Source organism: Parus major, chromosome 1 (genome assembly GCF_001522545.3).
Source record: "Parus major isolate Abel chromosome 1, Parus_major1.1, whole genome shotgun sequence".
Taxonomy (NCBI): domain Eukaryota; kingdom Metazoa; phylum Chordata; class Aves; order Passeriformes; family Paridae; genus Parus; species Parus major.
In genome coordinates, this window is record NC_031768.1 from 19651914 (window position 1) to 19670993 (window position 19080).

Below are 19080 nucleotides of genomic sequence, written 5' to 3' on the forward strand. Positions count from 1 at the left end.
ATGTGCTTTGGCTTGTTGAGTTTCTGTAAATCCTTCTTTACATGGAGGGCAAGCAGAAGAAATCAGAGTTCTGACTGCTGCCCACCTTCACTGAGGGCACTTCTATTGCCACTGCTAACTGATCTGTCCATTAGTACCCCTGAAATCTGTGCAAATTTTAATATTCCAAAACCTGCTAAACCCCCATATAAACTATGAGAAATCAGTAAATATTCATAAAACAGATAGGCTTATTAGGATTCAGGTTTTATCTCTGAATGGTGTATTAGTCTTAATCTCAATAAACTTAGCCCAGGCTAAGGTGTTGTGTTCTATTACACACTAAGCTTCTAAGATCCTGTACTTAAGGGCACTGCATCTCTCATAGAATTATTTCAGAAGCCTTCTGAAAAGCCAGCAGCATTCATCTGAGGTAGAAAACTTCTTTTGTGCATGGGAAGCTCTGTTTTTTTCTGGTTTATGAAACTTTGCCCTGGATTTCTAAACAAGTTTGCCACATAACAAGACTAAAACTACATTGTATGATAAAATTAACTTACTTCATTTCTTTACAACCAATTTAAAAAACACTATACTAACTCAAGAACAGCTCCAGACAAATGCAGAGAATATATTATTCCCTCACTGGGGAATGCCCAAATGCTTAGAGGAGACTTCAAAGGCTCCCAAGACTCTGAGGAGGAGGGAAAGGAATTCTGTGGCTGGCAACTGCCAAGGTTTTTAAGCAATGGTTGGATAACAGCCAACAGCAGCTTAGTAAGGGTGTCAACAAAGTACTGAATTTACAGAACAAGATGGAGATCAGGGTTGGAAGCACCATTGAGATTTACAGAAGATTCTTCTGTTTCTTGTTTTTTTCCAATTTAAATGGAAAACTATTGCCTAGAAAACTTATTCTTGCTTCCTGGGTAAACAAACATAGCAAGAGCCTTGGAAAAAAATCAGATGTATTGCTGTTTTCTTTTAAAAGGTGCAAGGGCAAAAAGCTTGAGAGAGTGCACAAAGCATGAGAGGTCCCTGGAAAGTGTAAGAGTAGAAACACTCTCTTTGAATTATCCCTTGCATTTTCTCACTGTATTTCTTGACACCAAAGCACTTCTAACTGTTTTGTCAATTAACACAGAACTCCAATGCTGTATAAAGCATTTAACCCAGTCAGCCACAAAAGGCAATTCAAATGTTTTCTCCTGAAGCTGCCATTCCAAGTGGCTTAGACATACTCATTTCAGAAAAATATTTCTCCACCTCCTACACCACCTCTGCCACTTGTCTGACACCACCTCATGATGCACGTGATTGTCTACTCATTAGTTCTCATTTCTACAAAGGAAGTTAATGCAGTCTTGATTGGTACCTTTGTTGTCCACAGTTTAAGAACTGGATCTAGTATCCTACTAATTTTTGAATAATAATTATCCAGCTATAATATCAACTCTATCTTCCCTCTTATTATAAATCTTGCTGGTATATGAAAATGCTGTACTAGCCTAAGGGTGACAAACCCATTTTACTGTGACGGTTGAATTACCATTTAGGATAATATCTGTGGGCTGCAAGTAATTAGTTATCATGAAAGAGACTAATTTTGCAACCTTGTTAATTGTTGAATGATTCCTTTTACTCAGTTCAGCACTGCCCCCATGAAGTTTCTATCCCTCTGTTCATACATTAACTTTACTTCATATCTAATATGATTAGCTTTACTTTTCCAGACCTATTAATATTTATCTTTTCTTTCTGTCTACCCATTGAACATTTGGGAACTCAATCGCTCTTTGAAAAACTCTTATCTACAAGTTTTGCTCTCAATTGCATAGAAAAAAAATGCAAGCCAGATCTGACATGCCTACAATGATTAATATCCCTTATGTAAGTTCAAACTTGAAGTCTGTGGTAAAGCTGCTAATAACAAAATTCAAAAAGCAAAAGGAAGCACCATTTTGCATGTGATGGTGATTGCTATTCCTACCACAGAGGCCTAACAGTAGCTTTGTTAAGGTACAGCATTGCAATAGTTCATGCACTACTCATTTTCTGTAGGGACTCTAAAACCAGTGGCAAATTTAAGAAAAAAAAAATTTAAAAAGAGTTGGCAATACCTTCTTTTTTTTTTTTTTAATATATGCATTCATGCACATACTTTGGTGCAAGAGCACTCCATTACTATACTCCAATGTAATCCTCACTTTTTATCAAATTTCAACATTACTGAAGTTACCATGACAGCGATCCTTAAGCTAATACTTTTTTAACACAGTTATTGTATGAATTACCTAACAATCTGTATTAATTGCCTTTGAGTTTTCTTGTCTATCTATCCTTGTGTTTAATGTATTAACAGCTGTTTAAAGTTTATCGTTTAATGATCTTTGTTAAATTTCACAATAAATAAGTATCTGTATAGCTCAAGCAATACCATGGGAACATATATTATTCTGTTATTTGGGTTTTTTTAAGCAAGTAATTGTGAAACCACAATACACAAGTAATTCCAATGATGGCCGGAAGCCCAAATTTATTTTTACACTTTCATTTTTTAATTGACTAGATTTCAAGTAGATAGTATTGATGTTTGTTCTTCAGATTATACTATTTACTATAGCTGTGACAGCCCATATAACTACTTTCTTCTTTTCTTAGTCCCCCACCAACTGCCAATTCCCACAATACTGAAAGCATTCAGTCAATGGCAATAAGAAGCTTAATGATAGCACAACAGTAACAGCAGCAGTACAAAGCTATAAAGATAAGACATTTTTTTAAAAGCAGAACTGGCCAGTGTGCCACAGTGATGATACTATGCTCAGCAATAGTCCAAAAGGGAAAGCGTTCAAAATTAGTTTCCAAAAGGGACATCTGTTGTCTTTTTGATAGCATTTTGTACTATATTTAAACATAAAACATGTATTGCTTAAGCAAGGATGAGATTACTGTATTTCACAGTGTTTCTGATTAAAAACCAGCACACTTCTCACAGAATGTATTTTGGTTTTCAATTGAGAAAAGTGAACTGTGGATGACTGGAAAAATAGGAAATACAACAAATTTAACAAAATGTAAAATTCAAATTACTAAAATATAAAAATCTGACATATGACAAAAAGCAACAACAAAATAAATAATACTTCACAGTTTGACCAAGCAAACCAAAATATCTTTGTACATTAAAGCTCAATCCCAGGTTGTAAAATTCTTTATAAATGGAACTACAATTATGCCCCCATATGAAAGATAAGGAAACACATTCTGCAAGAAATTATTTGCATACATTTACTCACAGTAGCACAAGGTGTACAAATGGTATTGGAAGCAAAGTTAGGGGCAAGAGTAAACACCAGCTTGCTAGTATTCTTCACAACAATCATATATCTACTCACGATTTATGTGGTCCATATAATAAACTCCAATCTGTTGATCGTAAACAGTTTCCCATCCTAAAGGAAGCTCATCACCAACACAGTCAGCAAACGTCAATGGCTTTGTAATCCTGTAAAAATAAAAATAACACAAATAAATCAAAAGGTGCAGAGTTTACAATGCATTAAATGTTATTACATGTTTTGAAAATACCTTTGCCAGTTGATCAAAAACTAGTTATGCTACTTAGGAATGTGCTGATAATTACAAACACACAGTTTCAAAATAAATTTTCATTTAAATATGCTGACAGATACTCCCCAAACAGGTAAGACAAGCTTCTTCCCTCTAGTTTCTATGTATAACAATTTAATTTAAATGGCATGCAGTCCTGCCAGTTCTTCTCCCATGCTGCAAAGAACATAAATGTGAAGCTGGAGTTCACCACTGCTGAAACTACTAGAAGCTTTATAGGCTTTAACTTCTTTCTGGTGACAACATAGCATAATTGCTGGTCTTTTAAAAATTAACATAAAATTCAAGACAGTACTATATAAGCAGACCTTCTCTTTTCAATTATGCATTTCCAACTATTAAGGATATTCTCTTGGTCCAGACATATCCAAATTACATCCTCTCCCTCAAAAAGAGGAGGGACAAACAAATGTCTGAAAAATTCTGAAGCAATTAGAGCAGAAACAGTAATCAATAAGTAACAGTGATTAATAAGCGTTACTATCTAGCAGCTTAAAATATTGCAACTTTTGCAAGACAAAGTCTTAATAGATCAGTGGGTAATAGAAAACTGAAACAGCCATGTCAGTGTTGACAGCAACATTGAAAGTACTAGGTTCCACATTATACAGAAAGACTCTAAACCAACACTGCTCTAAAACAAGAAAATAAAAACCTAGGAAGAATAAATCGATATAAACATAAGAGCCTTTATGCTCAATCATGTTTATTACCCAAATACTCATTTTAATCTTTACTTAGCCCCTAAGATAATGGTTTTCTCTAAAAGCTGTCACAAAATTAATTTACTAAAAAGCTACTAATAAAGTAATTTCAATTACACATAGGATATAGATACACCACCTTCCTCACATATCTGTTGAGGCACATCTAATACCTAGAACAATGACAACTTTGCAAACATTAAATACATGCATTAATTTAGGGACTGACTTAAATTGAGCACAATCTATAGCATAATACTGTTTGTTGTAATTCCATTGGTGTGCTGTAATATCCAATTAAGGCTTTCTGACACCAGATTTGGACTATGCTTACAAACACACTGAGGAATGGAGACCATTAGGATTCATAATTGCCCTTCATCTGATATCACCTGTATGGAACAGTAATTTTGTCTGAACTTAAGTATGTCTGTCTTTGAACTTTGAACTGTCTTTGAACTAACCCTAACCCTTCCCACCCCAGAATAAAACCAATCAGAACAATCCAGTGGCAGAGACTTCAAATGATGTAAATACTACTATAGCTACATTCTACCTAGTCCAATGGTTCAGTAAGCACACCATTCAACCACCACCAAAGAACACAAAATTTTGCACACAGCAAACAGAAAAATGGTATTTACCTGCCTCTTGAAACTATTTTACAGTGATTGAGATTACAGTGTTCAAAATTAAGTGTAGTAGAATTAAAAAAAATAAAAATCCTTACTACTTTTAATGTTGTGTTTCAACAGCTCTGCACAACAGTAGAAGCTATTCAGGTCAAATAATAGTTTGATCCTATTTGGCTGATTCTCCAGCACTTACAAACAATTTAACAAGAAGATGTACATAAACTTGTGCACCATTATTTAAAGTAAAAATTTTCCATTACTGACAAATATGTAGTTTACATCACGTAATCACGCAAATCCAAAGATGCTGTATTCAAGAAAGAAAATGTTACTAGAAACCAACATATGCACTTTCAGGAATTCATTTGTCACGCAGACCAGATATTGCCAAAATCTCCCTGATCTCCCTTGAATTCAGTCAAATATTAAACATACAAAGTGCAGCATTTTTTCTTAAACTCCCATGCTCTTGTTCTGAAGACATCACGTTTACAATTTCTCGAAGTAGTCTAGACATGAGCTCCTAAATTACCACACTATAGACAAGATTTTCTTTGGAATGAGTTATGAGACTTGCTTGCCTGTTACACAAACATACCCTCACCCTTTATTCATAAATAAAACCTGCACATGATACTCTAACCTTTCATAGTAAAAAACTTTAATTCAATGCTCTCTGTGATCCTGCCAGGACTCAGACTTGCGGTACAAGGACAATGTTCACTTTTTGGAAAAGGGAGACTGAAGAAAACCAATGCATCTGGTCTAACCAGTTTTCATTAAGTTTTATAAAAACATGTGTGAACAGTTTAATTAATAGTTTTGAAGGGAAACTTGGAAGGAAAAAAAACCCCTAACGCATAAAAAGCTGTCTTCCAGATATTCAGACCATTATTAAGCTGATGTTGCTTATTTTAAACTATAATCAAAGTTGCTCCAAATTGGATTCCCCTCAGACAAAGCATAGTGTCACACTGACTCAATTCAGTCACATTTATACCTACATAGCTGGACCTTCAAAGACACAAAACTAAGAATTAGAAGTTTCTGCCTCCGTTTTGTGCTGCTTTGACTACACAAACTGAAAAAATACCTTCCTGGTTTAACCAGCACGACTCTGAGGACAAGATTAGTTTTTTTGCTAGTTAAGGAAACTACAGTTTTTCAGAATAACAAAGACAAAATGGAACAGATGCAGATATCTAAATTAGAGGTCTGCCACAAATTACAGCAGTCAAATACTGAAATTAAGTATCTTCTGAAAATACTGCTTTACCCTCTGGGTTCGTTTTTAATTAGCTAAAGTTCTATAAAACAGATCTGTTCTACTTTTTTATAAAGAACTGTACAAGGTACAAGTACATCTGTTAAAACATTTCAAAGTATTGAAATAAAGACAAAAAGCTCTTCAAAGCATTATAAAGACAAAGACACAAAATAATGCTGCTAGCTTTGATTAAACAAAAAACAGGGCTGTCATGAACTGCGATATTCACAGTAATGAAAAACTAAGGTATTTATCTGTAATCTCGGTAGTAAACAATAACTAACATGCTCACCACCCATGATCACCTCCTGGCTCCTCCAAAACAACTGGCAGACACTAACAAGAAGGTTCTGAACTTTCAGCTGAAAAATACAATCCTCTGGATGGATGAAATGAAAATCCTCTGCTCCTCTGGAGCATTAACTCTTTGCAGGCACTGGACCTACAGTCCAGGTACAAGTTTTCCATGGGGGCCAATTCTGCGCAGAACAAAAAACCAACCTTAACGTCAGATTAACTGACTTTATCCTTTCCAAATGTAATGATGCTCTTCAGTCCTTAGGCACCCTATCTTTTGTGACTCTGAAACCCTTCAGAAGCAAATACAGAATCACATAAGAAAGCTTGCATAACCTGAATCCAGCACATCAAGCCCAGAGAAAAATCTTTGAGCAATGTCATGCACTGCAGATCTGTCACTTCTAACTCTGCCCAAATTATATGTTTTCATTGAGAAGAAATAAAAGTCTGCTATTCACAATCCAACAGACATATCTGAAAACTTGTTTCATTCCCATTTCCTTTGCATAGATTACCAAGTTAAACAGTTAGAATACAGAAATTTCAATCTAAAATAAAACCAAACAAGAGACTAAATTAAGTTTTTTCTCCTCTTTGCATACTTGTTTGGTATCTTTATCCACTATGACAAAATGAAGGATTCCAGAACACATTGTTACAGCTATCTGAATATGCGGTAGCAAAACGAGTATTTCTTGCATGCATCAGTTCACAGCAGGGACTGGATGGGGAGGAGAAAAGATATTAAAAGATAATGGCTAAATACCATTTCAGGTAATTTACTTCAAAAGTGCTTTCAGCTTCAGATACATTGTTAACAGCATCTAATTTCAATCCCCCTGCCCCTTACGCCCTCAAAAAAAGCTCACGGAAAACCTCAACCTTTAAATAATAAAGGAAAGCTTCTCAGTCTGAAGAAAATGCATACTTCACATCTCCAAAGCAAAGAGTTTCACAGAGAGTAGGGTAACTTCACTGTCATAGACCTTCAAAACCAGAACCAGATAACTAAAAACACAAGGCTTTGGAAAAATATTAGGTAAGATCTTCAGTCTTCCCATGGCCCTGATGCCACATTAGAGGCCCCTGACTGCTTGAAATCCTAAAGTCTAATTGAGTAAAACTCCCCCTGGGAGAAACTAAATAAAGACAAACAGAGTCTGTTTTTCCAAGATTTTGAACAGGAAATCAAAAAGGTGTTCTGAAGTAGAAACACTGTTGTAAACTAGCTGTCCTCCTTTAAACAATGCCTTGACACCTAAATTATGTGCAGGGTCACCTCACCTTTCAAAGTGAGCCTGGATTAAGAGGAAAGCACTAGCCATGAGGCCTAATTATGAAAAAGAACCACTAAGTTCTGAACAGAAGTCACTGTCTGTAGGAGACCAAGAGAAGGATGCAAGAACAGCAGCTGTCAACAGTGTTTTTAATTTTGTTTCTGAGTTTGGTTAAATTCAATGGCAGCAAAAAACATCTAATAAAATCTGATAGAACTCCACAAACAACTAGGAGAAAAATTTTCTTAAACCTCATCTCAATCTGAATTGTCATCATATGGGACACATGTTTTTGCCTGACAAATGCAGATACAGAAACTGTATTACTAATCTACTAGGCTACTGCATTAATTTACATTAGAGATCTGAAGAACACCATGCAATTTAAAAATGACTAATACAATAACTAGAAAAGATTTAGCAATTTGATAAATCTCGTAAAAGTTTATCCAAGGAAAGTATTACACCAAGTATATTACTGAAGTGTCACAAGGCAAAAAAGAGAAAAGGCAAAATGAGAAATCATGCACGCACTTTAAGGCTTTCCATCAATATTTCTTACCTCCTTTCAAACATGAATTTAAGTTACAGGCATTGCTATAAAGTTTAACTGACCCTCTTGTCTTGTACCATGGCTCTTATTCCCTCCAACTGCACAGAGCAAAAAACAAAACAACAAACCAACAAAAAAATCCCTAACAAACCAAACCAAGAAATTGAGAAGGAATGGAAGATTATTTTTTTTGTTGTTTCACAGACACTGGTAAGAAGAGCTGCTTACAGTGAGTGGGAGAATGAGAGCATTGTTATTATATTGTTTTTAAAAGTCACAGTACAGTCGTGTAGGCACTTCTTCGACATCTTCCACCACCACAGGTCTGGCCTGGGCAGCAAGACCATCTCTGTGAGACACAGCTGTGCCATGACCCCGAGCAGGCTGCTCTCCCCATCAGCCCCTGCCCCTGAGCAGGGCAGGAACATAGCAGGCACTGCCCAGCTGCCGATGGAAGGAGCTTCCTCCACAGGGCAGAAACAGGTGCCAGTCAGAGGCACACAGCCTCAGCCCAGGGCAGCACACACCAGTCAGGCATGGGCTGTCTGCAGTAAATGCCACCACGAGCTCCAGATCCACTGCTACAGTGCTCTGGAGTACACCATGGCTTTCCTTCTCATCTGTCCTCCATCCACCCAGCTCTCTGCAAGCAGACAAGTCATAAAAATGAACTGGATTCTGAAATAAAGTTTGGCAAATTACATACCAACTGCTAAGTCAAAAGTAAAACAAAGTTCACCAAACTATATGCCTCTTTTCAAGATAAAAGTTTAGTTTAACCTATTTCTTAATCCAATTTCTGTATCTTCATTGCAGTACATGATTTAACCTCAGACTCTGAACAAAATAACTCACTGAACATCTACTCAATTCTTCATTAAAATAAATCCACAATACAGATGCCCAGACTGAAATTTACATAAATGAAATCCTGTGCTCATGACAGAGATTTAAAGAAGGTAACGTGTTCCGAGTCATTGCTGGGATACATTTCCTTTGGAAAAAAAAAATGGTACCCTGCAGCAAGGAAATAACAGCACCAACTCTTCCAAAGTTCACTTGAAATTCAGTCTTTTTAAGACCACACTGTATTTTGCATCTATTTATGTTGTTAGTATTATTATATTTCATTGTTTTCTTTTTTTTTTCTCAACAGCAAATAAGCTGATGACAGAGTGCTACTACTCTCCACGGTATTTGCTTCAATTTACATTAACACAAGCCAACACAGCATAAATCAATGTGAAAAACACAAGGCATGGGATGGCACTAGCTAGCCATTTGTACAGTAATATATTAACATCCTAAAGTGTGAGGAAAATGTATGATCACTATCAGACCATTTTTTTAATTTAAACTCTGAACAATTAAATTTTGTGATGAAAAAGCTACTTAGCTAAGAGAGAACCTATCTATATGATTTGTTGACTTACAAGAAATAATAGCAGCCTACAGTGTCTATAAACACCCTTAAGAAATGTACCCAAGGACACCGTCTTACCTTTCACTATTCTAGAAACAATAAACCTTTACTAACAAACAACAATAGAAAAATAACATACTTTTGTTTTTACCCTTTCTCATAATCCCCAAAACTAAAACAGCTGAAAAATACTGGCTTAGTATGTTGAAATGTAAAATGTTATGTCAAATTGCAGCTCTCGCCTAACTTGTCTGGCTACTCAGGAACTGCTGAAATAGCTCCACACAATCAGCCAAGTCTTCCATCAGCTATCCATTTCTTAACAGCAACTATGATCCATATCCAAATTCAGAAGACAAATATTATGGGAAATTCTTGCTGAAAGTATTTCATGTACATGATGAAAATGTGTTTCTCAAAAATCTTAGCCAGGTTAAAAGTCAGTGCTTTTAAGAAAACTGTTTCCATGTCTGCAACTTGTTGTGGTTTTTTACCGAGGATAAACAGAAAAAAAATGGGCAGAGGGGTTAAGTAGGACTATCCATGAATACTTTAAAACTTATTTCATTTGTATATGCATAGATAGCCCGAAGTGACCAGCAGCTGTACAAAGCCACCAGCCAAATCCTAAGATTAGCTAATTAGTGGGACAAAGAAAAATGCTGGAGGGTCTGGCTGAAGAAAAGCAGGCTGGACAGCAGATGACATCTAGAGCAGAAAACAGACAAAATTATATATGGCAGCTGAGTATAAACTATAAGAGGAAAAGAGCAGGGATGTGTAGCAGATAAGACAGCTAGGGAGGGGAAATTAGGAGACTACAGTTTCTGATTTCAAATTGCACCTTCAAACTGATTCCAAAACTGATTTCAAATTGCAGATTCATATTGAATGTGCTCTTTACTAGAAAGAGTAACATGCAAAATATTTACAACTTTTGCCAGTACTACACAAAAATCTCTAAATATTTACAAGATCTTCTCGAGGACTTCTGTAATGTGTGAGACTCAAAAAAAAAAAAACCAAAAAAACAAACAAACAAACAAAAAAATAACAACCAAAAAAAACCCCAATAAAACCAAATTAATAAGAATCAAAAGCCTAAACTAAACATTAGAGAAAATTTACCAGAGCATTAAAAAATTTGAGAAGCAAGCTGAATTCTTCCACTTGTGTAAGAAGCCTGACATGACACTACACATGTCCAGACACAGCACAGCTTTAGAGCAAGCAAGTATGCTCTGGTTTCACTGACTCTGAATCAACATTTATAACTTTTATCCAACATCTGTGCATAGCAACATTTTCAAACTCCATCAGATTGATAATCAAGGTCCCAGTTGGTAAAGGCTAGGCATGTAGTTATCCATTTATTTCTTCCATCCTGCAAATCACAACTCTGAAACCTTCTGCTGGAGACAAGCAAGACATCCAGCTGTCAGATTACTATTTTCTCAGAACATATTAAACCCTAACTAAAACTATGTTCATTTCTGTCTAACAAACTGCTTGACAGTTGTAACCTTAGTTTTGCAAAGACTCCTCTGGTTGAGAATATATATTTCCAGCTAGCTTATTTGACCATGATCCCACCCATCAGTTAACTAAACCATTGTAGAAAAGTCAGTAGGAGAGGCGGTAAGTGCTTCACCCTTACACAGAGGAGTGTATAAGTGTATGCCTATACACAGAAAATCATTCACTTCTGATTGCTGGTCATGACTTCTGTATGCAACTATCAGATGAGGAGGAAACACCTGCGCTTTCCTAATGGAAGTCACCTAATCAAGAGTGAAAAAGTGTATCTGGCAGCATCTTACCAGCAAGCTCTTAGTAATAAACATTTTGCACAGGAACAAGAATTGTGGGAGGAGTTCAAAGCATGAAGAAAATGTAGCAGACAGGAAAAGGGTCCCCAGCAGACAAGGAGGAACAAAAATGGGAGATAAAACTCCAAATTCAGGTCCAAGAAGCTCCATGTGTTAGAACAAAAGGAGGCAACAAAAGAAGCTTTACATCTCAGTAAGGGTTAAAATGGTCTTAGATGCTGCAAGACACAATCACGCAGTCAAATACTTCCTGAAGACTCTTGCCTGTCACTTGAAGTTTGTATCAAAAAATATTAGAACATTCCCCCTATTACATTGCCTCTTTCACTACAGTTTACTAAAATGTGTTGGCTATCACTGCTTACGCTAGTGCAGTAGAGAAGTGTAAAGTTCTTCAAAACTGTCTGATCATCTACAATGTTCTCTTGCTAACCTCAAGTGTCCTACATCCAGAAAGATTACACCAGCATTAACTGTCTTGTTATCTTTAAGTCTGACCTTGCTATACTAAACTTTTCTTCAAAATTTTCAAGTTTATGTGATTGTCCCAAACATTATAGCAGAGATTTTTCTACAGCTTCCTAACAGCCAGTGGCAATTCAAGTTTCTGTACATTTATAGTGGTTATCTCTTCACTGCTGAAGGTGTTCCCCTCCCCTAAATTTATCATTCTTCTTTACCAATTATCCAGATTGGAAATAACTAAACATAGACGTGTGTGTGCACATATGTATATGTACACACATACACACAAACAAGGTATTTGTCCACACAATGTATTGATTTGTCTAAATACCAAGTATTTAAATATTCAAGTGTCAAATGACTGAAGCTTAATTTAGGCATTCTCCAATAAAGAAAACACTGTGAAACATTTTCGTGAACACTTTAAGCCACTTTAGATGAGTCTCAGCATAATAGAAAAACTTACATTAACTGGTAGTTTTTGGACTAGAAGGCAAGTAGCTGAAGATGCATAGAGGTTACCATTAGAATCTTGAAGTAGAAATGCAATTACATCCCAATGGATGAAGGACTGGAAGGGACACAAGCAAGTTTGCAGACAATACAAAACTGGGAGGAGCTGTTGACGCTCTCAAAGGCAGAGAGTCCCTGCAGAGAGACCTTGACAAAATAGGAGAGATAAGAAATCACCAACTGCATTAAGTTCAACATGGGAAAGTGCCAGATTCTGCACCTGAAACTGGGCAACCCTGGATGTAGGGACAGACTGGGGAAGGAGAGGCTGGAGAATGGCACTGCAGAGAGGGACGTGAGGCTCCTGGTCAATGTCAAGTTGAACATGAGGCAGCAGTGCCCTGGCAGCCAGGAGAGCCGAACCTGTCCTGGAGGGCATCAGGCACAGCATGGCCAGTAGGCAAGGGAGGGGATTGCCCTGCTCTGGGGCAGCCTCACCTCCAGTTCTGGGGGCAGTTCTGGGTGCCACAGCATGAGAAAGATATTAAACTATTAGAGAGTGTCCAAAGGAGGGCAACAAGGACAGTGAAAGGCATTGAGGAGAAGCCCTGTGAGAAGCAGCTGAGATCACTTGGTCTGTTCAGCCTGGAGGAGACTGAGGGGAAACCTCATCGCAGTTACAGCTTCGTTGTGAGGGGAAGAGGATGGGCAGGCACTGAATTCTCCCCTGTGGTAACCAGTGACAGAACCCAAAGGAATGGCCTGAAGTTTTGTCAGGGGAGGTTTATAGGTTGGATATTATGAAAAGGTTCTCTCCTCAGAGGGTGGCTGGGTACTGGAACAGGCTCCACAGAGAAGTGGTCACAACACGAAGCCTGACACAGTTCAAGAAGCATTTGGACAATGCTCTTGGGCACATGGCGTGACTCCTGGAGATAGTTCTGTGCAAGGCTGAGAGCTACGATCCTTGTGGGTCCCTTCCAACTCAGGATATTCCACAATTTTGTGAAAAAATCTCTCATACACTAAGAAGATCCATCATTCTAGAAAGCATGCCAACAAATACCTGCTAAAAGGATTTTTTATTTATGTAGCCTGAAAGAAACAATGTTTTAGAAGAGGCTATAGCTAATGTTCCCTTACATGTAAATTGAAGTTTAATAACACAAGAAACAGACATGCGTCATGCCTAGATGCACAAACAAACCTAACACTATCAGTGAAAATCCAGTCTATCCGATGTTTTAAAATATTTAAAGCCCCAATCCTCAAAAAACTTGCTATACTTGGAGTATATTCAATTAAATTTTAATGAAATTATTTTCATTATTTTCACCAACAAGTATTATTCAATTATATTAATAAAAAAGAAAACATATGTTAAAAGTTACCAGAAACCATTTCTAGAGAAATTAAGCTGAAACCGACAAACAATGGGAGGAAAAAGTAAATGCAACTGGCCTGAGTATAAAAAAATGGTTGGAAAAATACATATTCAAGAGACCATTCTTTTCAAGTCTTGGAACAAAGTGATGTGTAGATAAGTGCCAAAAGAATATGCATACCATGACTTCACATACATCCTATTCAAAACAAATTGTGAAGTAAAACAGTAAACAAAGGCCTCACACCCAAAAAATTCTACAATGCTAGCTAATATTAGAAAGTCGAGACAAGAGTTTCTCATTTAATCCTTCAGAACAGCCTTTCTCCTCATCTTCCAGCACACTTGAAAATGTGTTATACTATACTCAATGTGTCTTTTTCCTAGAAGTACCACATATGACATTTCTGAAATATGTTCAATTACCACATTCCTAGAAATTTTATGGACTCTTTTGTACCATTTCTATGCTATGTCTTCTAATATACTACTGAGCTGTCACACACTGACTTCACCTGTAAAGCAGAGAAATTCTGCCTTGTAAAAGGCCACAGCTCTGGCTCCAAGCCCCTCTCAGTGGAGTGGGTGCCCATGGGCATGGAGGCAAACCTGCAACCACAGAGGACATTACACTGCACCACAGCAGCCTCCTGCCCAAACTGCACTGCAGATCTGCAAGGAAGGCTTTCCATACTACTCCTCTTCTTAAGTTTCTGAACTACATTAATAAAGCAACACTTTATGTGAGGGTGAAAGCATGCAACTAATATGACGTGCACACTGCGTCCAAGGGCACCGTTTCAATAACTTGCCTGAACAGTTATTAAGCGTGACTTAGCACTAAGCAACTGAAGTGGAAATATGTTGACAGGATCTTTGATGCTTTTGGGTTTCAGAGTCCATTTCTTGCAAGCACTGATCTACAGCAGTCACCTCATTATTTAAGGTTTTTCAATTCTTCCATGAGTAACAGACCCTTAGTCAAGCATAAATGGATGCATGTTTTAGCTGCCTACAAGTGGTGATGGACAAGTCATTAGTGACTATTGTATACATTAGCATCCTCAATCTACCCATTTATTTCAAAGCGCCATATTTTAAGTGGTATTACAAAAACAGTTAATGATTACCTATAAGATATTAAAAGTGGTCTAAAAATAAACCTATTGAAGTGCTTAAAATGTGTCTTATTTTCCAAACATAATCAGGAGAGCTAACAGAATAAATTTCATCTCCCTAAAATCTTTGCTGCTTTTATACCAATGGAGCAACAACCCCCTCTGCAAAGTTAAATAATTTAAGCCAAATAACTGCCTAAGGTAAAAAGCAATGGTTCTGCAATGATTTGCAACCTTGCTACATTTCCTTCTCCACAGCTCAATCTTTGCCTTTAAAATTAAAGATATAGCTGTCAAGTTATTTACTTAATGACATGTCAGTTTATATAATTCCTGAACTTTTGATTCACAACAGTCTCAATCTACCAATCATAAACAGAAAGTCATGTTATCTACAGATATATAATGTTATGCAGTTGTTGTGCAGAAGATTCTCAAAAAAATTTGCTTAAACTCTTAGAAGTGATTCCACACTCCAGGTTAACACCCTTGTCAGACAGTAATTTTCAAGCTTTTACAAAAACTTAACCCAGTCCCTGTTCTACCAATATGAAATTATCCTATTATTATTATCATCCCCCAAATACCCTTACTTCCTACAGTCTTCGTTAATGCTGACCTTGCAAATTAATGCAGTGTATTCCCCAATCAATATTAGTAATTTAGTAATTTATCTCAAAGTCAGTTTTACAGATTCACATTCCTCTGAACATAAGGTTCTAAACATTTTTAAGAGGTTGAACTTATGAAGTTTGATGATACTACTTCTATGGTTGCCAGTATTTGTACAATGTATTAAATTTGAACTTCCAGTTAGACTAATAAAGTAGTTCTCAGTAAGTAATACAAGGAATTATTCTTAACTTCACTATCATGCTTTCACATATGTACAAGAATAAAAAATACTTTGTGAAAAAATCCAGAGAAATCCAGTGAAATAATGTACTTCTAATGAATTATAGTAATGCAGTATTAAAAAAATCTTTGAAGAATCTGCTCAAACTCAATATAAAAAACCACTAAGAACTCTGATAAAAAATATTTTTGATACAAGAAAATAAATCAAACTACAAAACGGCATAAGCGGTGTTGGGAGTTATTTTATAGTATAAAATTTCACATATACCAGAAAATAGGAAAGTAAAAACCACTCAACAGAAGAAAAAGCACAATTCTAGAAGACTGACTGTGCCATCAGACCTACAGTGATCTTAATCTGAATATAACTGTACATTAGTGAATACCTCTTCATTAAAACCACAGTGGAAATCTGATTAAATTTATAGTAAGATATTGAAGAGACTTCAACAGTAAATGGCCTCCTCTTCTTCCGCCCCATCTCCCATGACGGAGAAGGTTAAAAATAGAGGCTTCCGTTTCCTTAGATTATTTCACTTTAAACTTTTCTAGAGCACTGAAATAGCTACTTTGCCAGCTTCCTACATTTGTGTTAGAAAAGGAGTGTAAAAAACACACATTTACAGCAACTCAGGAAACTGACTTCTGTGGTTTGCATTATTATCACTTGTCAATGAGAAGTCTCTCCAGAACTGGGAGGTATCTCCTCCAAAGCCTCCTTTTTGAATATTGCTCACCGAAAGGTCCCTTGCACCACATAGTTACCTATTCTGGGAATAAGCTGTACTGGCATATTTTTCTATATTTATGCATTCTTTTGCAGTTAGTAAATGCAGGTATTTTCAGTGCACAGTGCTCAGTTCCCATATCCAAAAGCAGCTCCACTACCAGGAAGAAAAGCTTAAGAGCTGTAAAGACAGCTTCAGCTCCCTTCCTCCCTGCCCTGAGACTTTGAGGAACTCAGCCACAGGAAACCCCTAATTTCCACCATGGCAGCCCCAGCTGTCCAGGTCCATATTTTAAGGTCACAAAGTCACTGTCATCATTACAAGCAACAAAACTTTAGCTGGTAGTCCTTGCATCTAGCCCGACTTCATGGGTGACCTAGAGCATAACTTCCATAGCAACAAAGGAAGTATAAATATTGAAAAAAATGTGCATTTCAGAATAAGCATCTGAATTTATCTGGAAGCACAACAACCAAAAAGTAGCTGGTATCTAAAGTCTGCTGCAATATGATGTTGTATCATCTTCACATTACTATAATGCAGTGCCACACAGTCATTAGGAAGTCTGGTATGCTTCGTTAGGCATTTCCTCATAGGCAATTTCTTTATTGGTTTTTATTCTGCTGGAGGAGAGTTGCCTCGGCTGAAGTTCTCCCTCCTGAGGGTGTGCCTCCTTCTCATCTCTTGTCATCAGTCAATTAAAACAGCTCTGCCAGTTGAAACAATGAAGCACAGGAAAATGCTCCCCGTCCCTCCCCACCCCTCTACTTCAATTCTTGTTATCAGTCTCCTAGATAATCATAGCACTGCTAGCCCTGGGACCCGAATTTTGTAGGTATCCTACTATTCCCAAGGAAAAACATTCAAATCCAGTGAAGGTACAAGGGAGTTGAAAAGGGGAATATTGCTGCACATGCTCATCAGAACTGTTAAGTAGGGAAGCTTAGGTCTTTGCAGATTTAATCTCCACTGAACACGTGCCAGCTTCTCGTGATCTCTCGGCCACATAGCCGCTCAACTCCAGTGCTTCAGGACATCCAAGAGGATAGCTCCTCTTTCTTGAAAGGAGCAGCCCCAGAAAAACAACACTAGTACAACCCTGCTCCTTCCAGGGAAAGAGATGAGGAAGTCAGTTTCTTCTTCCAGTCTTAATGCAACCCCTGCTAGCACCTGAACATCATGGAGGAAAAAAAGGAAGCAGACACACCAGGATACAAAAGAATGAGGAACGTGGGAACCAGGTGCTGGAAGAAGAGGCAGTGGCAGTCAGAAAGCAATGAATGATCCAAGGAAGCACAGACGGAGAAGAAGGATAACTACAAGGAGAAATATTAACAGCAGAGCTCAAGCAGAAGGGACTGGCCAGCAGCAGTGTGAACAGGCCACAGCCTATCTGGCTGGATGGGGAAAGAAAGTAGGGTCTACATCCATCAGTTCTGAGACTCTGCACATGGCTCTGCTCTCTCCTGGGCTCTCCACTCCAACTATACCATAAATCCCACCTGCAGTTTTTTAAGAAAGATCAATTAACAGCTTGGTACCACTGAACTGGAGAGATCCCTGCTGCCTTCCAATGTGGCCTCCTCTGCTGCCCTAACATGCACAATCCCATCACTCCATAGCACAGCTACTTTAACACTCATCTGGCCAGACAGTCAACTAAGTGTAGGTATGCTTCAACTCACCAGAACTTCAAAAAAGTAATGGAGAAAGGGGAAAGTAGAAATTTGTGGGGGTGTCGCATGAATACTGAATGGAGTTTCTTTTGCTATCAGATGAGCAAAGATGCAATGTAGAGAAGGCACCAGGTGAGGAAGATCTATTTGTAACAAACTACTAGCCTAACTTGCACTGAGCCTCATTCAGGTTGTGGGGCAGGAAGGGGAAGAAAGAAGAACCAAAAAACTCATATCCAGATAAAATCAGAACAGCCACATAAAGACAGTTTCACAACAATGACAATGCAGACATGAATTCTGGTGTTTTACAATGCTTGGTCTATGTTTGGCTATGCAATTTTAACAAACATGAAAAAACCACACAGATGCATCACAAAAGCATCTCGGGAAGAGATCACTAAGGCAGTAGGATCTGTATGTTAAACAGTCCTCTGAAGTTTGGAGGAAGAACACATACCATTGTAAAAGTTTCTGCGAAACTGAAGTATACAGCAAACGAAAAACTAAAACCTCAAAAGCACCTCTGAATATCCACTGCTAGACAGTGGTACTGTAGCCCCCCGGAAGAGTAATCCCCAATATGAATACTTCCTTCAGTGTTCATGAAAGGTTAAGACCTAACAACATAGAATATTGACACAGATAATATGTTTGGGAATCAACTAATTAATTCAATTATCCGTTAATGTTGTTAAAAAAAAAATCAAACAAACCAACACAGCAGAGCTGCCCGGGAAATAACTAGATTTTCATGAAGGAAATTAACTAGTAAAACACATGAAATGATTGATTGCA

The 19080-nt window shown here is 37.4% G+C and overlaps 1 protein-coding gene across 4 annotated transcripts in view; it reads right to left on the bottom strand.

The window, feature by feature from the left end:
- The window catches only part of WWC3 (WWC family member 3), a 98998-nt gene that overhangs the window by 58770 nt on the left and 21148 nt on the right, over positions 1–19080 (bottom strand). For all 4 annotated transcript variants that reach the window (XM_015638345.3, XM_015638356.3, XM_019007728.2 and 1 more), the window contains exon 2: positions 3378–3487. In XM_015638345.3, coding sequence (XP_015493831.1) covers positions 3378–3393 — 16 coding nt within the window. In that variant the 5' untranslated portion in view covers positions 3394–3487. The remainder of the gene's footprint in view (positions 1–3377; positions 3488–19080) is intronic.